The 22907-nt window shown below is 48.3% G+C and overlaps 3 protein-coding genes across 5 annotated transcripts in view; 1 reads left to right on the top strand and 2 right to left on the bottom strand.

The window, feature by feature from the left end:
• AP2B1 (adaptor related protein complex 2 subunit beta 1) overlaps window positions 1-1941 on the bottom strand; it is an 83493-nt gene extending 81552 nt beyond the window's left edge. Inside the window, exon 1 of the mRNA XM_083806626.1 lies at window positions 1890-1941. The gene's annotated coding sequence lies outside the window, so the exon portion shown is untranslated. The remainder of the gene's footprint in view (window positions 1-1889) is intronic.
• A 101-nt stretch (window positions 1942-2042) lies between these two features.
• On the top strand, window positions 2043-9763 carry LOC310884631 (schlafen family member 13-like). Of its 2 annotated transcripts, none has more exons than XM_083806637.1 (7): window positions 2043-2736; window positions 2855-2922; window positions 4118-4313; window positions 4911-6010; window positions 6089-6217; window positions 6989-7715; window positions 8013-9763. In XM_083806637.1, exons 4-7 carry the CDS (start codon window positions 4918-4920, stop codon window positions 8830-8832), a joined length of 2769 nt encoding a protein of 922 aa, XP_083662763.1. In that variant the 5' UTR covers window positions 2043-2736; window positions 2855-2922; window positions 4118-4313; window positions 4911-4917; the 3' UTR covers window positions 8833-9763. The 2 variants fall into 2 exon arrangements, with proteins under 2 accessions (XP_083662763.1, XP_083662762.1); XM_083806636.1 differs by having other exon boundaries at window positions 2855-3373.
• Window positions 9764-10057: 294 nt separating this feature from the next.
• On the bottom strand, window positions 10058-22895 carry UNC45B (unc-45 myosin chaperone B). Of its 2 annotated transcripts, none has more exons than XM_083806634.1 (21): window positions 22432-22895; window positions 21337-21413; window positions 20979-21140; window positions 20653-20689; window positions 20321-20496; window positions 19678-19767; window positions 19041-19208; window positions 17712-17880; window positions 17379-17549; window positions 16374-16545; window positions 15543-15843; window positions 15055-15149; window positions 14502-14643; window positions 13928-14068; window positions 13613-13740; window positions 13256-13322; window positions 12776-12889; window positions 12552-12667; window positions 12059-12176; window positions 11796-11951; window positions 10058-10882 (listed from the first exon to the last, which is right to left on the bottom strand). In XM_083806634.1, exons 3-21 carry the CDS (start codon window positions 21138-21140, stop codon window positions 10616-10618), a joined length of 2790 nt encoding a protein of 929 aa, XP_083662760.1. In that variant the 5' UTR covers window positions 21337-21413; window positions 22432-22895; the 3' UTR covers window positions 10058-10615. The 2 variants fall into 2 exon arrangements, with proteins under 2 accessions (XP_083662760.1, XP_083662761.1); XM_083806635.1 differs by having other exon boundaries at window positions 22802-22894.
• Between the last annotated feature and the right edge of the window lie 12 nt (window positions 22896-22907).

The following is a 22907-nucleotide window of genomic DNA, read 5'->3' as shown; positions in this document are numbered from 1 at the left end:
GTCCTGCATACACTAGACAAATCATTATGAAACAGCCACAAATTATGCTGAGCTCCTCAGCTCTGGGATCCCTGCCTAGCCCCTTCTTCTGAGGGTGTAAAGGAAGACGTGTTCCCTGGATCCTTCTCTCAGAAAATGCATGTGCATCACATGCAACAAAAACCATCTCCAGTGAAGAGTCCTGGGGAATGCCTCATTATGCCTTTTTTCCCCAGTACTTGTATTTTAATATCCTCGACCCTACCAGAAAAGGAGCTACGTGACCCCCCTGCCAGATCCTCCCCGTCCCACATCCAACAGGCGGCATGAGAGAGCAGAGCCAGGCCCAACATCACAACTCACTTCTAAAAATACTGCTGCTCGCTGGCAGCCACTAGATAACAGAGCTGAACCAACTGCTAATGAGTTCTTCACAGGATAACCTGTCAAGCTCTATTTTACAGTCTGTAATGCATTTGCAAACGGAGAAAACACAGAGGCGGAGTATCTGGAGGTTCGTAAGCCGTGGCACACATGGCAGAAACACCAAGAAACCCCTCTCCCTGCAAGCTCTGCGCTAAATCTGGTGTTACAGTAGATACATAAATCCAAACAAGTATTTGCTGTGCTCGCTTTTCAAATCAACACTTTGTTTTTCTACTGCTAAACACAATTGCTAAAACATCGTCATATTTTTCCACTATTTTTTTAGGGTGCTTCAAAACATTTCAGGCAGCAGCAAAATTGTTTGCTCCAGATGAGCTTAGCCTAAATAAGCTCAGAGAGAAGATTACGTGATCATGCCCTGGTCAGAGCAAAGACGCAAAGTCTTGGCAATACCAGTTCAGAGAATACTTCGCTCATCATTGCTTCGGGCAAATCTATTTCCATTCAGTAGGGAGCTCGCTCCCAGGCCAGGAACTAGAACTGGGAAGTTCCAGCTCCAGGTGTGGGGATTTATGTATTTTTTTCCTGGAGAGAACAGAGAAACAGCAACACACGCACAACTTCTGGATTTATTATTTTCAGGAACACACGGCTTTCTGCAGGGCACAGTTTCTGATAAATTACCGGTGTCCCTGGGAGGTGAGACAGGAGCAGCTGTTACATGACCGACAAACCGAGCCCCTGCTTGGTACTTCTGCACCCAACTCCACGGCACGGCAGCAGCAGGGAGATGCTGCTTAGTGCCACCAGCACAGCTCTATGCCCCTCTCCACACACAGCCTGTGTGTTCAGCTGCGTGTGTGACGAAGCCACGTTGTTAACACCGTTTCTCCTTCCCAAAGAGTTAGCTGGCCCAGCAGAAGCCCTTTCTCCCCCTGACACACCTGTACATTTCTTTTTACATCCACCCCACAAGTCAACAGGGTGGGCATTAACCGAAACTCTGATCTGCCAGCATGCAGGTAACAGCCCCGGTTTGTGTTTTATACTCATCCGTGGCCACAGAGCATTTTTCTCCTCACCAACCCGTCCAGTCAGGGACAGCACGGGGCTGCAGCACCCTCAGCAGCCAGGGAAGGGAGGAGGAGGGGAGCTGTGTGGAACCGAGCAGGAGCCCGGGCGCACAGGCCAGCAGCTGAGACCCCAGGGAGGCCGAGGGGAGCCAGGAGCGGGCAAAACGGCGAGGAAAAGCCCCGCGATGCCTCCGGCCCTGCGGCTCCCCGAGCCCTCTCCGAACGGAGCTCCCCCACGCCTCCGCCCTGCGCTCCCCGCTGCCAGCCGGGCGCCGTCCCTTTCCCCTCCGACCTTGTCCCACGCTTCCATCGCCCCTCCCGGCCTCGCCATCGCCTCCGGACCCCGCACCAGCCCCGCTCCCGGCCCCTCCGCCCGCCCGCAGCGCCCCGCTCCCCTCAGGGCCCCGCTCCCCTCAGCTCCCGCCCCGCTCCCCTCAGGGCCCCGCTCACCCAGGCACGACCGCGCCCAGGCGGAGCTCCCCGCCTCGTCCCGCCCCCGCTGCGACCAACAGCCAATGGAAACACGGGATTCTACCGACGGACGCGGGAGGCCGCCAATAGAAAATGAGCGGGGGGAGCTCGGGGTGGAGGGAGCGTTTCCCGCCTTGAGGGGGCTGAGGTGATGGTGGAGGAGGGAGGCGGCTGTGGCTGGCAGCGGGCTCTGCTGGGAGCCGTTCGGCTTCGTATAATTGTTTAGACTGGAAGACCCATTCAAGATCATCTGGTCCAACCATTACCCTACTACCAATGTCACCCACTAAACCATGTCCCTAAGCACCACATCCAACCTTTGCTTAAACACCGCCAGGGACAGCGATGCCAGCCTCTCCCTCCTGCCTCCTCAGCCACATGGTGATAAAGTCACTGCCCCTAATCCTTTCCAGCCCTGAAGGCACTCTTCTAAGGGCCGCAACTGCTCCACCAGAAGGGGAGACGATAGGCTTGGGGATCACTGGGAAAAACATCTAGGGAGAAGAAAGGGGAGAAACAACCACGAATGGTACAAGAAATAAAAACATTCCACCAACTGAACAAAAGGTGATTTGAAAAGAATAGTCCTATCATGGATTACTAGAGGAGTTGCTTGTATGGTTAAGGCCAGGTGGGCGATAGCATTTGTTGCAAGGCTCTCAGTCAGTCTGGGGGTCAGTCAGTCAGTCTGTCCCTCTGGTGAGCAGCAATTTGCCAGAAATTCCTGCCAAGCAGCCTGCACGTTCCAGTTTCACACGGAGAGGAAGGTTCTAGCCTTGCTCTGGGCTTTTCTGTGCTGGATCAAGAGGAGGATCTGGCCAGAGGGGTAAGTACAGTTCTGTGGTGTAGAAAGGAGGCACAAAGAGAAATTCAGAAGTTAAAAATGCATATTTGTTATTTATTTATTTATTTATTTATTTATTATTTTTATTTTATTTTTTTAGCCTGCCCACGCATCTGTCGGTTTCATTCTGACACCGTGCCCACATAGAAAAATACACCTGCAAGGAAGGTAAGGAAGTCACCAGTAACTGGCAGCGGGCTCCATTAAAAAAATTAACCAGGAAAATTCGTACTTTGCAATGAATGAACAGAAGCCTGGGGCACTGGAATGCAGCCCGTTCTGTTAGCAACTGCCTCCCCCTCCTCTGGGCATTTCCCCGAGGCAGTGGGGAGGGGGAAAAATAGAGAAGGGAGAAGAGAAGACAAGTGGCAGAGCAATGAAGGGCAGCTGATATATTGCTCCCAAATTTTCCTTCTAAAAGTGGCCATTTTATGGCTCTCAGAAACTCTTCTGCTGCAGGCAGGCTCCCGTTCCCAAAAGCTAGCAGCAATTTTAGCACAGCGACTTTCATTTTCGCTTCACGGCACGGCAGCGTCAGCTTTTGTGGAACAGAAAGGAGTCGCTGTATTTGTTATCATCCCGGATCCAGTGTGTCTTTTACCCTGTGTGGAAGCAAAAGGTAAAAAGCATTTTTAACCTGTAAATGAAGCTGTATGTCTGCTCACAGTCAGAATGTTTCTATTTTCCTTTCTATCCTGGAAGTAAGTTTCTGCACAGCCTTGCACTAACTTGCTCTTTTTTTCACATTACTTCATCTCCTCTCTTCCTGTCTCAAAAAATCCACAGCTTTGTTGAGCAAATCAGGGCACACGCATCCACTGCTTCATGGGCCTTCTCAAGGCTTTGTAATCAAGGCTATTACCTTCCTTGCTTTCAGTCTTCTCACTATTGCCCCAATCTCAGTGTCTTTGCTGACATTTCAACCCGAGGAGGGAGGTATCACTGAGGATGCTCCAAAGTGGCCCCCTGCCTGGCTCTTTCACAGAGACAAGTTCTGAAAACAAATTAACTTATACCAATTTTCAGCTTCTGCTGAAAATTGTATATGGGCATGATTTCAGTATAAAATTATTAGCTTTACCATGCTCCGTCAGTACCAAGAGGTAAAATAATTGAATCTCCTACTGAAAATACTGTGACTGTAGATAAGCAGATCATATTTTCTGCATGGGGCTTTCTAGCTTGCTATCCTGCTTCCCAGCTTCCAGAACTATAGCTATCTGATTTTGCAACTCTGAGGTTTAACGAAAGGTCAGCCTTTCAGGCCGAGCAAACAATGCCATATGTAAATGCTGTAGGTTGGGGGATTTCTTCTAAGCTATTTTTTTTTTAATTATTATTATTTTTTCCTTTGCTCTGGTAGGCTGTGGCCATTGGAAAAGTGGCAGAGGGCGGGAACTGGCTCTGGAGGATGAGACTCCCGCCAAAACCCACTTACGAACTTTGGACAGAACTAGAAAGTTCCAGTGAAGTCTGTGGACGCTGTGCGTGCTTGATCACAGGTAACACAAAGGAAAAGAAACCAAAACCAGCAGAGAAGAACTGCAACCAGCAAAAAAGTAAGTTTAATTTCTCTGAGATTTTAATGGAATGGGCAGATTGAGAAAGAGAAAAGAGATGAGATATCCTGTATGCTTTGTCCTCTGCTTCTGCCATGCAGAACTTATTTATGGATTTAAAATTGATATTTGAGATTTGTTGATTTAGCCCAGAACTAAGAAAATGAGGTGTGGTGAGTCCTTTTCTCTGTTAAACTGGTGATAATCTGAGATCCCACCGGTCAGCCAGGTTGTCCTGCTGCAGGAAGCTGGAAGGAAACTCTTGAAAATGTCTAGGAAAATTCCTTTAACTGGGATCAAAAATTAGCTCATGCAAAGGTCCTCGCTGTTCAGTTGTGTTGGGTTACTGAGGGATGCTGCTACTCCGGCTCTATCAGGAGGTGGCATGGGGAAAACACAAGGACTTCCCAAAAGCAAAGCTTCAGGTATGTTTGGGGCTGGAACGAATTACTACAATTTATTCTTCATCTCTTATCTCTGTGATTGTGTGTTTATTGTTCAAAGGATAGCCTCTGTTTAGCTAATGTTTTTTTGGAACTCTTTGGAAGATTGATGTTTCAACATAAATGGTAAGCAATTTTTGCACAATTGTTTCAGGTCCAGAATGGCTCTTGAGGACCATCAACAGCTGCAGCAGGTCTGGGTTGATTCAGCAACAAAGTATCCTGAAGTAGTTTTGAACGTAGGAAAAATGTGTTTTGGTGAAAAAGCAAGAAAAAAGATGCCAAAAAATTCAAAACAAGATCAAAAATACACCCTTGCCTCGGCAGTGTGTGCCTTGCTAAACTCTGGAGGAGGTGTGATAAAAGCAGAGATTGAAAATGAAGACTACAGCTTACAGAGAGATGAGATCGGACTAGATTTGCATGAAACTTTTCGATCACTTCTTTTGTCTGCAGACTTGACAAAATACCTGGACTTCAAACAGCAAGATAATTACCTTTTGATTTTTGTTAAAACATGGAGCAGGGGAAAAGCATCCCTAAAAAGAAAGCCACGTATCTGTACCCTGAGCACTGGGTTGTATGCAAAATGTGGTGCTTCTCTTTCCCACATGACCCTTACTGAAGCTGTTATGTTCCTTGAAGAAAAGCAAGATGAAGCCAGGAGAGAGCTTAGCCCAGGAACACCTGCCAAGAAAAGGAAGACAGGGGATGTTGAAGAAGACATGGATATTGTAAATGACACTGTTGCCGAGTTGTTTAATAGGGACCAACTGCGATACAGAGAGACACTGAATTTCACAGAGTCAGCAGATGTGGAATTTAAGCACTATTCTACTGACAACTTTTTTGATCGTGTTAAAGAAATATTGCCTCAGTATATCTCTGGATTTGCAAATACACGTGGCGGGTATTTATGGATCGGTGTAGATGATGCCAGGAGAGTACAGGGATTCAGATGTGATGATGAGGGCCTTGAAAAATTAAGCGACCGAATCAAATCCATTCAGTACAAATTAAAGGTCTTCCATTTCTGTAAAAGAAGATATGAACACAGCATAAAATACGAACACAAAATCTTCAAAGTGTACGATGAGGCTGGAGAGCACTGTGGCTATGTCTGCGCTGTGAAGATCGAGCCGTTTACTTGTGCCGTGTTTACAAAAGATCCAGAGTCGTGGCGAGTGGAAGGTCCCACTATCAGGAGGCTGAGAGCAGAAGAATGGGCCGCGTGGATGATCTCTGCTGATCCAGGTCCAAAAGACCCAGGATAATCCCCTTCTGTTCTCCATATTCCCCTTTATTTTCTTAATTTTTATTTCTCTTTTCCAGATCTTTCAGAGTTGTCTGAGACCTTTACATTAGCACTCAGTCTGTCAGAGGGGCCACCCCTTGCCAAGCCAGTTTATTCGCACCAGGGCCTTGACAATGTTGATGATCTTTGTAAGCAACTGTTTCCAGGTAGGTATACACGTTGCTTTCACTGTCTGATAGGTCTACATGATGAATCTCAAGGCCATGGTCGAGGTCAAAGATGAGTTTGAAAACATTCTTTAAACAGGTGAAAAATCTGGAAATATTTTGCAGATCTGACAGCAGCGTAGCATTCAAATGTCTGGTGAGCCCTTCCCCAAGTACTGATATTCTGCAGGATGTTGCCGTGTATACATGACAGAGCTCAGCTAGCTGAACTTCTCTGGGGACTGTATACAGCCATGCCAATGTCTTTTCACAATCCAGTGAAAATGGGAAAGATGGGAGGAGAAGTTTATGTGGAATCAGCCTAGAATAGGAAAGGTGACTGGGGCTGGGAACAGAGCGGAGCGTCTGCTCCCAGTTACAGTCCACTGTTTCTGTGGCATTGCAAGATCAGACAGGTGTCCAGAGGCTTTTTTACTGATTTCTTTGTTAATCTTCATTTCTCTGTCTGCTAGGCCAATATACCAAGAAAGGCTGGCATAAGCTGGCCGTGTGCTAGTGTTTGTAGCAAAAGGACTGATTTCTGGCTGGGAAAAAGGATTGAGTTCCCTGAGGATGCAGTCTTTGCAAAAGAAACTAGAAATACATGGAATGGGTGAGGAAAATTTTGAAGAAGCAGAAAAGGGCTTTCGGGCAGCGAGGGTCTGAATTTGTAACCTTTCACCACTATTAATTCCCACAGCATCATTTTGGAGGGCTGGATTTGCATACTTTATACTAACACCGACTATTTCTTTTGCTCTGTATTGATAGTAAAATCCCACAGCATAAAATATACTCCAGAAAAACTCACTGAAGACCTTGTTCAAGAGCATCCAGAGTTGAAGATTTTAATGGAAGAACAATTGAGGCAGGTATCTGAGGGAATTGTGATATCTTCCAGAAGCTGGGCTGTTGATGTTGGCTTGCCAGAAAACCGAGACGTAATTTGTGACGTTCTTGTACTAGCCAAGGATTGGCCACCTATCCTCTACACAGTCTGTAAGCATCATATCTCTAAGGATTTATTTGAATACTCAAAATGCACAGCCAGGAAGCTGAAGGAGAAATTAGTCAACACTGGAGGCTATATTCACAAACTGTGTGTAATACCAAAGCTACTGATTTTGCCTCCCAGATGTAACCATGAAGAAGAATGGGATCTGAACATTCAAGAAATGTATCCCCAAAACTACAGCCTAATCAACAGAATAAACTTCAAAGACCTCTTGCGTTCTCTCACGATAGCTTTGTTGACTTTCAAATCCTTTTTAAGTGATCGTGTTGGTTCTGAGTTTTTGAACCTCCTGACCATGAAACAATACCAGCTGTTGTCAGAAAACCTCCACAAAACTAAGAAACTGTTTGTTTATGGTCTACCAGGAACAGGAAAAACTGTCCTGGCGCTGAACATCATAGAGAAAATAAGAAATATGTTTCAGTGCAAACAAGAGGAGGTTCTTTACATATGTGAGAACCAGCCTCTGAGAGATTTTGTGAGGTAAGTCTTTCCTCCAATTATTCATTTCAACATGTTATTATTTGACCTTCATTTTTTAAATAGCTGGGTACTGATTAGCATATTTGGTATGGTGGGTGTCCACCACCACTGTAGTGTTTGAAGTGTGTATTTGGGATGCATTTTGAGTAAGGCTTGATTTTTTTTTTTCTTGACGTCCTGAGCATCTAGTAATAAATATGATTTAAATATCATTGGCATTCACTTTGTTCTGGTCAAGTAACTAGTAGTTTACAACACACAAAGATTGTTTTTAATCTGCTTGTATTTCTTCTGTAGACAGAAAAATATTTGCCAAGCTATGACAAGAGTAGCCTTTTTGAGCAAAAGCTTTAATGATGTGAAGCACATAATAATTGATGAAGCACAGAATTTCCAAGATGGGGAAGGTGACTGGTATCAAAAGGCCTTGGACCTGACTTCATCACCACATCTCCCCGAGCCTGGCTTTCTCTGGATTTTCTTGGACTACTTGCAGACAAGTCACTGCTTCTCAACTGGTCTTCCAGAACCAAGATGGCACGATCCTGTTGAGTCACTAACCAAAGTGGTTCGTAACGCTAACAGCATCTTTTGCTATCTAAAAAACATAATGGAAAAGATTGTAAAGTACCCTACTGTAAGTATTCCAAAAGAACATTTACAGAAGTTGTTGTGTACAGCCACATGTGCTTCCGCTGTGCCTGGCTCTTTTGAAATAGTAAAGAAAACAGACAAAAATGAAATAGCAAAGTATGTGGCAGAGCATTGCCGCATGTACCTTAAAAGCGGTTACTCTGAGAAAGATATCGCTATTCTGTGCTACAGAGATGAAGAAGTAAAAGCATACCATGAAATACTGACATCAAAAATGAGGAAGTTAAATATATTACTAGGAAAACTGGGCGGAGGACTAGAGAGGCACATGATTCTCGACAGCTTCCGTCGCTTCTCTGGTTTAGAAAGAACTATTGTGTTTGGTATTCTTCCTAATCCCCTTCCATCTCAGGATGTAATTTTTAAAAATGTATTAGTATGTGTAGCATCCAGAGCTAATTTAAATCTACACATGTTACGTGAGTACTGGGGATATGAAAACGAATCACTCCTGTACCTGTAGTACTGCTCAGAACAGTACCAAACAGCACAGGCGTCCAGTGTTAGAAGCCATTTTAAAAAAGACCTTTCATTCAGATAGCCAGAAAAGTAAAATTGAGGCCTTCTGTCCATGGTTTAACTAGCATACAAATAAATAGCTTTTACAGGAGTAGCTTCCCACTCAACTTCAGCAAGTCAGTATGGGTTAGAACCACCCAGTTATGCCAAAGTAGTTTTAGTGGGATGAGAAAAGTTTTGCTTAACTGCCTTTATGTACCAATAGCATTTTTGTCTTGGTTTCAGACATGCTGGTTACGTAAAACTCTGTACGGAGTTAGATGCGAAGTATTTGCAAAAGACAGATCCCAAATTCCTAAAACTGAGCATCTAAAACTGAAGGCTAGTTGAAAGCAACCCATGAACCTTCATATTGTTTCCCACCACAGAATGACCTATGGTTCATCTGGTTTGGGAAAACAGTCTGATGACCCGGATAACATAAAGCACCAACAACTTTATTGGGTGTGTGCAATAACAAGACGTTGTACACAGCTGGAATCCATCCTTCAAGTAAATTTGCTTCTAAACTGTCAAACCTATTAGCTTAAACGTTCTTGCTTCTCTAACTTCTGGAAGGTAGAGGCACCTTCCACTTTTTTCTTTAGTCAGCAACTAGGAAAGACTACCTGTGTGGTTTCTTTCATGATCCCCGCACCTCAATCACTTAATCATGCCAGGGCTATCAGACAAGAATCACTGACAATTATTATGATCAGAAATAGCTGAATGTACTTCGCTTTCAGATCACTGCTGATTGTAGTTACTGTATACTCAGATCTCTGTTCCCCCTCTGCTGATTAAAGCAAGGGTCTGCGATCAGTGTGCATAGCATGTGTAAAGAATCTGTGCTTGATTGTAAACTTCTATAAAGTAAAAATGTAATGTGATCACCACCTGGTGGGTTTCCTTCTCATTCTTCTTTCCTAAGTGAGATATTTTCAAAATTCCCTGTTGAGCCCACTGTGTGCCCTGGTATGAACACCAGCTTATCCCATTAGTGCTGCCTCTTCATATAGCCTATTTTCACAGTGCCTTCACACGATCTTTTGAGCAGCATTAGATTATTTTGCACGCGGTGTAAATTCAGCTTGTGCCCACATTGCTGGATGTGAAGCAAACTTGAGATTGGGAATTGCCCCAGATTTTCCATTTGCTTAATTAAAGCAGAACAGTAGAGATTCCACATTGAACAAAGTAATACATTTATTAAAAGTTCATCCACCAGCCTCAAACTCTGGCACACCACTTAAAGACATTTAAAAATACCATAAATGAACAACAACAAAAAAAAAGCACACAACTAACAGCCAACTTCTTTTCTGAATGCAGGATGGGATGCAATTAAACCTCCTCCTGGTTCTATCACTGGTAGGAATTACTGAAGTACCAGGAGCTGTGGATGGTTGCAGAACCAATTTCAGTTGAGTTTTCTTCAACAGCCCCGGAACATTTCCCAAACAACCAACTCTTTCCATAGCTAGGCCTTGAAACTTTAAGTATTATCAGCTGAATGGGGGCAAAGAAAGAATTTACACCATCTAGAAACTATTCAGATGGACATTTTCCAAATTTCTGATGCAAATGCCACCCTTTTCCTAATACAGTTTCTGATCTTCTAAAACTGTCCCCCAGCTCTATTCCATGCCTTGACAATGGGAGTAAGTTTTCTTCACGGCTCTGTTCTCCACGTTTCTCGGTAGCTTTTTTTTCTCCCCACTCAGCCTTTTTCGGTACTTTTCATTTCCTCATGCTCGAGAGAGAGGTTTGATCAGTCCATAATCCATGCATTTTGTGAGGCAATCGCGTGCTACATTAATGATGTGCTGCTTCTTGGGGTCATCTTCTTGCTTGCCGATGAAGGTCAGGATCTCTAGGAGCTCTGTCTCCACCACCTTCTTTGCTAGCTCTTTGTCAGCGCTGATTAAATTGAAAGTGATGACCAGTCCGCGGTGCTGCACTTCCATGTTATCATGCAAGCAGAGCCTCTGCAGGATTTCAAGCCACTGGGTGGTCTTCAAGGAAGGGAGATATCATTAGTATTGGTCTGAAGAATACCTCAACCGAGAACACAAGTTTGGCAGGGCATGTCCCAGCAGAAGTACAGGGACTCACCTCTTCATACTTAGGTCAGGTATGGTTAGTTGATTCTGTAACTAAGGAAACCTGACTCCAAAACTGTGAACCCCTTCACGTACTGCCCACCTCCATCCCCATGTCAGAAGTTTTCATGACCCTAGCACCACATAAAACAGAAGTTCCACATGTACGCTGCTGCATAATCTCTGTGCAGAGAATCTTGCTAGAGAAGCAACACAGCTGAGATGACTGGAAGCAGTCCACTCCCCACAGTAATTTTCCTGAGCCCCTCCTTTGGCTTGATTGATGATTTGTATTCTAATAAACCCCAGCGTCCAACATCAGCATGTGTGCCACTAAAAGAGGGTTCGTTTGTCAACCACAGATATTCTGCTCTGAAGTGTCTGAGCTCTCAGGACTAGAGATCTCTGTAGGAAGCGGAGATGTTTTGGTATCTGTAAAGCTCAATACATTACTGATCAAGCTCTTTTCATTTCTGAATGAAGCAAGGTTTGGATTTCACGTTACGTATGGCAGGTTTTAAGGATCTATACTGAATACCATTCTGCATTCCTAACCTTGTTTGACAGCTAGTATGCTGGACTTCACTTGAGGAATAGCTACATAAAAATGTTTCATCTGAGGTGAAGTCTTGCAGACTGATATAAACAAGACTGTTTTACTTTGTGCAGGGGTGGACTAGGAGCATGCACATCCACGTCTCAGCTGCACCAGTAAGTTCCTCGCTAGCCATCTGGTAGACTACATCTTCCCTATGAGCATTTTCACTGAGCCAGGCCCCTTTCAAGGTTACTTCTACACTGCCAGTGATTCTACTTATGGTCTTACCACTTCAGTCATCTTAGAGCAGAGTTTCTTTTGTGCCGCTGTAAGCATGGCCAGGGCTCCTGCTGCTGCCCTCTGCACTTTCTCATCATCCTCACCACACAGTAACACCACCAACTTCAGCCGGTCATTTCCATCAGCCACAAACCGCTCTTGAACCTGAAAAAAAACACACGATATCCAGAGACAACACAGTTATGAACGCATCACTGAGATGGCTCACGAGCTGGTGCATGCAGTCAAGTCTGAGATGCAGAGTGAGTTACCTCCTTGTTGACCACCAGGTTGCACATGCACTCTGTGGCTGCCTGTCGAAGTTGGTCATGGTTCTCAAACATGTAGTTTTCAATGTCTGGCAATGCCTTCTCCTTGACTATCTTCATCCTGTGTTGAAGAGGAGTCAAAACACATCATGGGACATGCAATAGTCGCCCTAAAATATTAACTGCAGACAGAAGGGAGGCAGGGAAGGGCGTAAAATGAATCTGGGCCCACAGCACTGAAACTCATTAAATGTGCTTCATCCCTTTTCTAATGGCAATTGAATTCACGTTGTTTTTCCTTTTTCTAAGGGAAAACATGCCACTCTTCTTAGTGGTTATTATATTAATCTTTCTGTTCTAAGACCTTTATATCTCTGCCAAAGGTAGCTCAAATTAATCAGTCTTTGCAGTCCCATAAGAAAAGCATTGAACTGAAATTCAGCTTCACCCTGATAAAGCATATAGGAAAGAAAGGTGAAAAAGCAGGTACGCTCACCTAAGTTTGTCACTTCTTCCTGAGAAGTTAGTGAGACCCAACAGAGCCTCATAATTCTGGAGGCCGTCTCTCTCAGTGTTCAGCAGGCTGACAAGGGGCCTCACCACTTCATACACCTGTGAGAGAACATGTCACACGTGTCACCACTTTTCCAGCTTTCATATCTTGGCAATTTCCATTTGCTAATGGAGTTGTTTTTTGTTTTTTTTTTTTTTTAAACTTACCCTCTCTCCTGGGAATGCTATATCTGGATTGGAAATAGCAGCAATTTTTGCCAGAGCATGAGAAGCCTTTATCTTGCCAACATCTGTACCTTCCACAGCCAGAGGTATCAGGGCCTAGTGACACAGAGGAAAGCATTAAATGCCCCTGACAAGATTCACAGGATGGCCTTGATGTATGCTAAGGTAAGTTTAAAATATCCTAAAGATTTGTCTGTTGGAGAAATGGGTCTGTGCGGTAGCCCACAGTGATGTTTTCCATTTGCTCATACATGCACCATGCCAGAACTGGAAGCTGACAAACAGTTATTTCAAGGTTCATTAGAGGTTCATTGCAAGCTTCATTGGAGGCTTGCAGAGGTAAGACTGCAGTCAGTCTGTGCCCCAGGGGCTACCAGGACAGCTCAGGCTTTTCTGCCACCTTCCCTCACTGTAGGCTCCCGACAGACAGTAAATGCGCATCAGGCAGATAAGAGTCATCACCTTTCCACCACCTTGAGCAATGACGGTCCCACGGTCCTTGGGGTCCTCACACAATGCAAGAAACACCCTGCAACAGCACAGCATCGCTCAGTAAAACAGCCATGCCAGACGGCCAAAACCAGTACAGGTGACTAGAAATTCAAAACACAACCTAGCAAGACAGTCCCGTAAGCCAGCTTCGATGCCAGCACGAGCATTTTATGAAATAGGTTAAGAAATGCTTTGTGCTTAAGCCTTTTCTCCACTCCCGTTTCATCCTGCCCCCGTAGGCAGGACGCACCACCCCACAAACAAGGAGCCAACCCAGGCACCCATCTCAGGCCAGCACCCCCAGCTCCCAGGACGGAAGGCAGGCACCTGGCTATGAGCTCCTTGCTCTGGTCCGTCAGAATGGCACTGTCTGCCTTCACCATGCAGGCCAAGGCAGAGACGACGCCGGCTTTCAGCAACCGCTTCACTCTCTTCACAACAAAATCTTTCTTGTCCTGGCAGGGAGGGGACATTGGAAAGGGGTCAGCCCCTCAGCAGCCCCCATCCTGCTCGACTACAGCCAAGCCTGGCTGGAGAGCAAAGAGATTGCAGCCTCGTAGGCTGGGAGCCAGGAGGCCTGAGGTCTGTGACAATGAATACACCAAACAAAGTCTTCAGACCTGAGCATCTCCTCCAACCTACCTTTGGATGCTCCTCAGGCACGTGCTGCTTGGAGAATTTTGCCAGTTGCACCAGCTCCGGGACCAGCTCCTTGGTGTCGTAGCTGTTGGTGCAGTTCACCAGCGCAGAAGCCACAGAATACAGGATAGTCTTGTCACTCATCTGCACAGAAACAAAAGTTCATGTGAGGGTGAAGAGAACATGGCAGGGAAACATGTCCCCAGACTGCAAGCCACCACCTTGGCAGTCCTAGCTGAAGTGCCCATTGGCTTCTCCCCTGGTCAGGGAAAAATGGAAGTTTATGGTCAAACAGGATGTGGTCTCATCAGATGCTGTCCGAATCTTGATGCCTTTGGTTTTTGTGCAGGAACACCTACTGATAGGATAGGTAAGAGCAACCTTCCACACTCCTGGGAGAAGACCAGAATGAGAACAAGCTTGAGGTGTCTCAACTGCACAGGCTAAACTGACGTTTTGCCAAGCTAGATAGAGGTGAGGTTTTGGGGTCACAACTTCTCCAGCTTGGGGAGACAGTGTTACTCTGGAGAGCTTGATGCTACCAGAGGAGTGAGAGAACAAGGAAAGGGGAAAGCACCTTGGCTAATTCAAACATAGCTTGCAGGGCTTGTTCGTCTTCCACAAAGTCATCTTTCACATCTGCATCAAGGGTCAGGTACGCCAGTCCTTCCACAGCCCACTTCCTGGTGCGGGCATCAATGCTGGTGTTGCACAACCACCTGGAAGAGAGAAATCTGAATTTATCTCAGGAGCCAGCACTAATTTATTCAAGAGGAAAAACTAAGATGTGCTGAGAACTGTATCAGGCCTGAACCTGTACGTAGGTCCTGCTGCAACTCCCTTGTGGGTCCCTTGAGAAAGGACCTCCTCCCATGGCCCAACGTGAGGGATCTAAAGGCCACAGGGGAGAACAGATTAGGACAGCTACACAGCACTGAGGCAGGAGGAACATCAGCCGCCTGAAGCTTTGAAGAGCTCCAGGTCCCAGAGCAATGGCCCCACGGGCATTATCAGCTGTCAAGCAGCAACAAGAAACGAAGGCAACGTGTGGGCAGGATCTCACGGGGAAGGAGCATACTGTATTTTGAAAAAGTATGGATTAACAGGAGAAAAGACGAGGTAAAACTCACTTTCGGCACTGCCTGGCTAGCTTCTCAGTGGACCCCTCGGCAAATTGCCGCAGTCCGTAATCTGTCCCTCCTGCTGAGCCCAGCTTGCAGAGACCCTGAGGAGGAAGAAGAAAACACACCGGTGAGAAAGGTTCATTAATCCCCTAGTGGTGCTGCCCAGAATCAGCCTAAACCCATATCTAAAATTTGAAGTCAGTTCTAAGAGGAAACATCCCAATACCCAGGAGATTTTTCAGCTCGTAGCACAGCAGTCCGATCCTGTGCTCTTATGGGATGTCTTTAACCAGTTTTGCCTTCAATGTTCCCAATAATCCCTGTGCTTTTCTGGTCTGCTCTCTCCCCCTTTCTTGCAGGGGAAGCACCATAAGCCATCCCCCAGCTGCAAGGGGTGACCCAGCACGTTCCCAGCACCTCCTCCCTCTCCCAAGTCCAGGGGCAAGGTAGGGAGCAGGGCAGGTGGAGAAGAGGCAGGGGGCTGACATCCTTACCACCAGGGCTCGGATTTTGATCTTCTCATTCTTGGTCTTCTTGTAGATCTCCTTCAGGAGCGTCACTCCGTTAGAGATGATGAAAGTGGCCCTGCTCAGCTTGGTGGAGGCGTGGATGAGGGCTTCCACAGCCACCAGCTGGTCAATCTCCCTCTCGGACCCACACAGGGCAACCATCATCTCCATGACTCCCTTCATGCCCAGCAGCTTGTTGCCTAAGTCGAAGGGCCCTTGCAGAACCCCAGACACCATCTGGATGGCGTGGAGTGTCTTATCCATGTTCTGGGGGTCGATTTTGCTCCTGCATGGGACAGAGAGAGTCAGCACATGGCTCAGTGGTCAGTTACTGTTCTCATTCCCTTGGATAGTTCCTTATGGGACAGGGAATGTCCTCCATCAGATCGGGGGCAGTTGGAAAGCTAGATCGACTGCTACTGCACCCCACGGGAGATCTGGGGCACCAGGAAAGGTGGGGTGGGGTATGGAGAGATGTTCAGGTTGCCCGAGGGATCCCCTCTGCTGCACTCTGGCAGGGGAAGCAGGGACACAGAGAACAGTTTTGTTTCAAGAGAATAACAGGTCCCTCGTTTCTCTGCTGGATTTCACTCCACTGGTGAAATATGTAGGTATTTGGGACACAGCTGATTGCAAATTCATGCAAAGTTTGCGATCCAGCAGGTAGGAGTACATGAGGATTTGAGGATCCATGCTGAGGAATCGTGCAGGATCTCAAGCAAATCATCTCCCAGGGCCTCAGTTTGGCATCTAACCACACTGCAAGACCCCCTCGCTTTCTTTAGCCCTCCCGCGCCTCGAGCCCACCCGACTCACTTGATGTACTCCTCGCAGATCACCCGGTAGTTGTCACGCTCCGGGTCGCAGCGCAGGTCGTCGTACAGCTTGTTTAGGAGGATGGACGCAGTCAGCTGGGTGTTCTCTGTCAGCGGCAGGCAGTCAGGCATCTCAGGAATCTGGCCCACCACTTTCAGTATCTTTTTTAAGCCTGGAAACAATGAAGTGATACGGCTGCTAGAGCAGAGAGGGCCTGGACAAGATTTGGGATCGTTTGCTGGGTTCTTGCAACAAAACAACCGTCTTAGTTTTCATCTTAGTTTTTTATAGCCTAATCATGTAAGCTGTAGACAAAGAAGTTATTGAGATATTTACTGGAAAGGACCTTCTGCTGGTGGGTTGTGGGTTTGCAGCACGGAGCATTTATCCAACTCTCGGAGAAGCAGAACTGTGCAGCTGGGCCCCAGCTGGGTCAGGAGGCATGGAACCTCCTGACCTCCCAGGCTGGAGGCCCTTACTGGGGAGAAGTCATGACCTTCAAGTGATTCTGGATGTCTTAACCCTCCTTTTGCTACAAGCGTTATTAAAGAACTTTCACCAAAATGGTAAACACGCACACATTGGAATTGATATAAAACAGCCCACACATTAACTCCTCCCCCCCCCCCCCCTTTTAGAAATCAAATTTAAGCATCCAGGAAACCCAGTGGTTTTTCATCTCCTGCCTAAGGCACCCAATTTATGCAAGCCAAATTGCCCTAACATTACAAACATCAGCAAATACACTGGAATAAACTAACTGGAGAAGCTTAAACCAATTCTCTGGAAACTGAAGAGATCTTGTTGTCATACATGCTTTTTTTCCTCTTAACCTTAAAACTATTTCCTGCTAATAAGCTCTGAATTTGCTCCAGGCTTGCATGCACCAAATAAAAAAAGCCCGAGTGAATTCATTTTGTAGAGAGGAACAATTTTACAGCTGTTCAAGCAATAGGCAGCTCCATGCCTCCCAGGCCAGAGCAGGAACGGAGGGGAAGGACTCACCATTGTCAATGACAAAGATGGTCCTGCTGTTGTCGTGGTCTTTCAGGTCTTTCCTCGGTATGTTCTTGTTGAGGAGGTTGAGAGCTCGGTCTCGTCCTTGCCCAGACACTTTCTTACTGACCAACATATCCAGCAAACGTGTTGTGATCATCCTCAAGTCTTTTTTAGTATCTACAGAAGCAAGGCAGTAGCAGCCAGTTAGGAGAAGTTTTCTTTGAAAGCTGGTGAATCCAGTGAAAACCACTCAAAGCCACCACATGGCTGGAACGTAGGTGTTTAAGTCAGAGCAGAAAGCACCTTTTTCTCCGGACAGACCAAGGGACTGCCCATTACCTAGCACCACAGCCTCCTCCTTCCCGTGCTGCTCCTCTTTGCCCTGGCCCAGCAAGCAGTCAGTGATGGTCTGCAGGAGGTTGCAGACAGCCAGGGAGATCTCCTCGTTGTCCACCGACATCCACATACAGATGCTGTCGATGCCCAGGTAGTGCAGAATCGCGGTGGCCTGGTCCCAGAAAGGAGAAAACAGAGCAGCAGTCAGCAAAGGGTAAGAGCCTGTCCCTCCTGCACGCTTTACAAAGGTCAGGCTTGGCTTGTAAAAAAGTATTTTCTCTGGTGAATCCTAAGTCTGCACAGGGCAGTTTTACTTTTCAGCCTTGCGTTCATTTATAAGACAACTTCTAACAATCCAGAGTTGTCAGAAATGATGGGCTATTTACTCCGAGGATGCTGAGATGAGCACAGCTGGGTCTGGTCCCCACACCAGGTGGGTAACAAGGAGACAGTTTAGTGCAGGAACCTGTCCTGGCTGCCAGCAAACCCTGTGTCATCACACAGTGTCCCCACGCATGGTGACACCAGCAAGTCAGGGGAGGCCTGTTCAGGACTACTCTGACCTAGTGGGCTTCCCAGCACAGCCTTTGTGCAGAAGACAACAGTTAAGGTTTCAGAAATAAAATAGGTGTCCACAGCACTGGATTTTTATCCGATGTCTTATCCATCTTCTGTCGTGTTGTAGTTCCCCCCACTCCTCCTTCACACCATTTCACGGACATCCTTGCTCATGTGGGCTGGAAGCAGGAGGTGGACACACACATGTGATGTAGCAGATGGGACCTCTCACGGGCCATTTTGCACAACAAAAACTTGATTTTGAGCAAGACACTAGCTGGGTCAGACTGCCGGGACTTCCCTTGGGACCCCTTCCAGGAATCTGAACTGTCTTGCAGATCCTCCCTGCTTTCCTTCCTCTAACAGAAGTCTTGGGCAAAACTTCCCTGCAGAGACCAAGTCATTTGTTGCTTTCCTGAGACCTGTGGTGAAGGACTGGGGCTTGACCCAGCCCTGCCCACCACCACTTGTGGTGATGACATCCTAAATTTTGCTTCACCAGCACACAGGAAGGCACCACGAGGAGCACAGCTTTGACCCCAGGGGTCAGGAGCACAGTGACAGGATCAGTTTCTTCGGTCTGTGTTAACCCACTTGTTTATTTGTGTTGTTTTCCCCAGAATTAAAAATGTCATTCGTAGGATTTCATTTTTTCCCTGCAAGAAGCAGAAGGAGATGAAATCCCCGCTGCTCACAGACATTGCCAACGATTGATTTTCCACTCCCCAGGTGCAAGGCAAGAGCAGTGAAGGTCCCGAGCACCCCGCTGCTTACCCGAGCCTTATGTCCCGTGCACATGCCCGAAAGCGTCCTCACGGCTGCCAGGATCAGCTCAGCATTTTTGGTTTCTATCAGCTGCAGCAGCAAGCTGACCCCGTTGTTCTGGAAAATCCTCTCGGCGCCCGCTTCCTCCCGCCCCAGGACTATGAGGTTGTTCGCAGCCTGGAGGGGAGACAAGAGGACACGTTAGCGGCACAACCCCAGCCTCCAAAACTCCTCCACCAAATTCCCAGACCTGGCTCTGGGATGTGCTGGTGGGAGCTGTGGGCGCCCAGCTGGCAGAAGTGCACAGCTCTGACCCCACCGAGAGGTTTCTCCAGGCACACTTTGGGACCAGCTTTGCTCCTCCCAAGACAAATGGGTCAGCACCCAGCAGGAGACACGGGGAAGGTGGAGGAGAGGGGCCGGTTTGATCCCTCCTCTGGTATTTGGGAGGCTGGCCCACCCTCAGCACAGGGGTGATGGCTCCTCGGGGCATTGCCCCTCTCGGCTGCCTCAGAGCGTGCTTCTTCTCCCTGCTCCTGACCTCGTCCTCCAACCGGGGAGGTGGGGAAGGGAAGGCGGCCTTCTGCTCCTCAGTGAGGCCTCTGACATTAAACAGCAATTTGGGCAAGTCCGGGGTGGTTCTCACCTTCTCTCGCTTCTCCTTCTCGCTGTTCTCATCCAGCAGGATTTCAAACATCTTCTGCACCCTCAGGTCCGTGGAGAACTGAATGCGCAGCTGTGCCAGCAGAGAGCACGGAGCATCAGAGGCAGAAAATCAAGAAGCAATTTTTCCTTACCCCTTCAAGACAACCACAGACCTCCAACTAGCAGGCAGTGAGCTGAATAACAAAACAAGTGTAACTTCTCAGAAACAGCATCGATTGCCTGTTTCAGACACAGGGGCCCAAACCCTGAGCCATCGTCTGAGACCTCGTGGTGCTTTGCGATGCAGGGACGGGACACAGCACCTTTGAGGAGGGACCAGTCCATGTGGGGACTGCCAGACCCTGTCTGAAGCCAGTCCAGCTCCTCACCAGGACCTTACCGAGATGTTCAGGACCAATCCAGCCTCGGGAGAAAGCTGTCATGCTTTTTAATTTATCCATTCAATCTGATCCTCAGATTTCCATGTTTCAAGTAGGAACTTCCAGTTCCAGAGCCTGTTTATCCCCCTACACTGCTGTAAATTTTCAGTATGACCAATAATCCAGCGAGACCCCAGAGCAAGGAGTGCCCTCGGTCTTCCCACTGCTGGGCTGCGAGCCTGGGACTGCTCCCCCCAAATTTACCTTCTCCTGGATGTCGGCCCCCAGCCGCCTCAGGGTCTCCTGGAAGTTTTTGTTGCGGGGCTCGATGGTAGCACATTTCTGAGCATCTTTGAATGCTTGGTCCAATTTCCCCAATTTTTCCAGAGCTTGGCTGCGCCGGTACAAGGCTTTGATATCCGAAGAATTGATGTCGATAGCTGGGAAAGGGATCCGAAAGACCAGGCATCACAGTTTGCTTCTCAGGAACCCCCCATGTAAACCGTGATCTGCTTCACAGCGACTGCAGCTCCTGAGAGCAGGCTGGAGCGAGTGTAAAAAATAGCTCTCCTTTCTAAAAACTGCCCCCTCCTTACCTCTCGATGCATCTGAGGCTGCCTTGGCATATTCCTCCTGTCAAACCAGAAAGGCAGTGCAATTTGTTAGCAGCGGAACAGCAGGGCAGCTGAGACAGTTTTGGTACAGAGGCGAGTAACTCATTGTGCTGCAGATCTGTGCCTGTTTTGTGCCGGGACAGGCAGCGAGCGATGCCCCTGCACCTCCAGCCAGGGCTTACAGAGCCCCTGTAAGATGGAGCAGGGTGGCTGCCAAAAGCTTGCACTTCAAAATGGTTAAATGGGGCCATCTCTGAGCTGAACCGGGGTGCTCAGCCCTGTCGGGATGGAGGGGGAGCTTTTCTCACCTTCTTCAGGAAGCAGGCCGCCCTGTTGCGGTACAGCACTGCCTGCAGCGCCTTGTCCTTGCTGAGCTTGATGGCCTGCGTGTAGCTCTGAGTGGCTTTCTCATAGTCGCTGGCCTGGAAGTATTTATTGCCTTCCTCTTTCAGCTGGATGGGATCCTCCATCTAGCGGGTAGAGGGAATAAAAAAAAAAAAAAAAAAAAAAAAGCATGTTTTAGGAGTTCTAAGGAAAAACACGGAATTTGTGCCCCTTCTGTTTTCTGCCGCCTCTGCCAGCAGGGTCGCCCGCCCACGCCACCGAGCTGAGCTTCACCATGAGCCCAGCGTGTAATTACCACACACATGAATAAAAGCAGATTACCAGGCTGAAGCGTTTGGAAAATCAAACTGCTCCTCAAGGCTGTGGCTTCTCAGAAGCTTTTCCCACGGTTGTAGATCCTTAAGGGCCAATTAATAAATGAAAAAAAAATAACAAAAAGCAGCTCGAGAAGTCCGCTGGCACTGCGTAGGGTCCGTACGGCTCAGGAAAGAGCTCGCCTTCCACTCCAAGTTTGGGCAGGACCTGGCAGCTCCTGGTGCGTGTCAGTGTCACCTGTCACCACAGCCTGTCCCCTTCCCGTGCTATATAGCACCCAGGGAGGGCTGCGAGCCAGGGTGCCAGCAGCCAGCCCAGCTCGGGGGGGACGCACCGTGCACGGGGACACGGCTCCCCGCAGCGAGAGGGGATGCTCTCCCACCCGCCGGGACGGATCGCAGCTTTCCTCAACCCACAGAGCTGCACGGGGCAGGGGGAGCAGGAATGGGAGGGCTTTGTGCCAAAAAAAGCCCACGGCTGGGACGGCTGACCCCCGTCCCAGCGCTCAGACCCGTCTCCCTTTCTATTTAGGGACGCACGAGACAGCTGCACAGGGACAAGTGGCCCCGTGCCGGCAGCTGCGGCAGTGCCCAGCACCTTCCAGAAGGCCCTCGGGGGGAAGCATCCAGCACTGCCACCTCCCTGCAGGGACTTGGGAAGCCTGAACTGCTGGAAATCCCACCCTAATGGAAATCCCACCCGTGTCCCGCGCTCCCACAGCCCACCGGGCACGGTCTAACACAAAGGTCTGTATCGGAGCCCAGCAGCCCACTGCTGTGACGAGAGCCTCAGCTCGAGGGACACCAGCGCTCAGCCCCTCAGCCCCCCACGTTTCACAGGGTCACAGCTTTGGGAATTCTGCTTTGCAGCTTCTCTCTCCCCAAAACGCCCGCTCAGTTGCTCCGATCAGCTCACGCTGCGAGGCTGAGCCGCAGCAGGCAGTGCAATAGGCAGCGCGATCCCCTGCTGAGGCTCTGCCAAGAGAAATTCGTTATCTGCAGCCCTGGAGAGCTGCGTCCCAGCCTGGGGATCTTCCGCCTCCAGGTCCAAGGCAGAGGCAGCTCTGCAGGGTGTAAGAGGGTTGCTCTGCCTCAGGCGGACCTGGTGTGGTGGCTTTTCCAGGCTGTGCTCGGGTATGTGGGTCAGAAAGCCCTTCCCACGTTGCTTTTGGTCCAGGAAGGGTCAGCTCAGCCCTGCCAGCCCCCCTCCTGCCTGGCCCAGGCCCCCCACACCAGCAGCTTCGCTCCCATGGGGGAGCCCCCAGCAAGCGCAGTTCCGCACCAAAAGTGTGGCTGCGGCCTTGCCTCCCACATCTCAGTGGGTGCTGGGGGCCCTCTTGAGGCTCCGGGTGAGAAAGCAAAAGGAAGCTTTTCCTGGGGAAACGAAGTCCTAGGGGAACAGGGAGGGAGACGGCCCCCAGGCACCCCCTGCAGCAAGCGCCTTTGGGGACAGCAAGGAGCCCCCCACGCACCTTCATTTTCCACCCCACAAACCTGCCCGAAAGAGCTTCAGAAGTCACAGCAGAGTGTTAATTAATTAATTAATTAACTAATTTTTCCCTGCTTGCACCAGCTGCT

This window comes from Anser anser (genome assembly GCF_964211835.1).
Source record: "Anser anser genome assembly, chromosome: 20".
Taxonomy (NCBI): domain Eukaryota; kingdom Metazoa; phylum Chordata; class Aves; order Anseriformes; family Anatidae; genus Anser; species Anser anser.
This window is presented reverse-complemented; position numbering and strand designations above follow the sequence as displayed.

Coding starts and splice junctions, on each gene's coding strand:
- LOC310884631 (XM_083806637.1), top strand. CDS start 4,918: ATGGCTCTTGAGGACCATCAACAGCTGCAGCAGGTCTGGGTTGATTCA. Junction 6,011..6,088: donor GATGATCTCTGCTGATCCAG/GTCCAAAAGACC, acceptor TCTCTTTTCCAG/ATCTTTCAGAGTTGTCTGAG. Junction 7,716..8,012: donor CCTCTGAGAGATTTTGTGAG/GTAAGTCTTTCC, acceptor TTTCTTCTGTAG/ACAGAAAAATATTTGCCAAG.
- UNC45B (XM_083806634.1), bottom strand. CDS start 21,140: ATGGAGGATCCCATCCAGCTGAAAGAGGAAGGCAATAAATACTTCCAG. Junction 16,546..17,378: donor CATCTTTGTCATTGACAATG/GTGAGTCCTTCC, acceptor CATTGTTTCCAG/GCTTAAAAAAGATACTGAAA. Junction 13,323..13,612: donor AGCAAGGAGCTCATAGCCAG/GTGCCTGCCTTC, acceptor GTGCTGTTGCAG/GGTGTTTCTTGCATTGTGTG.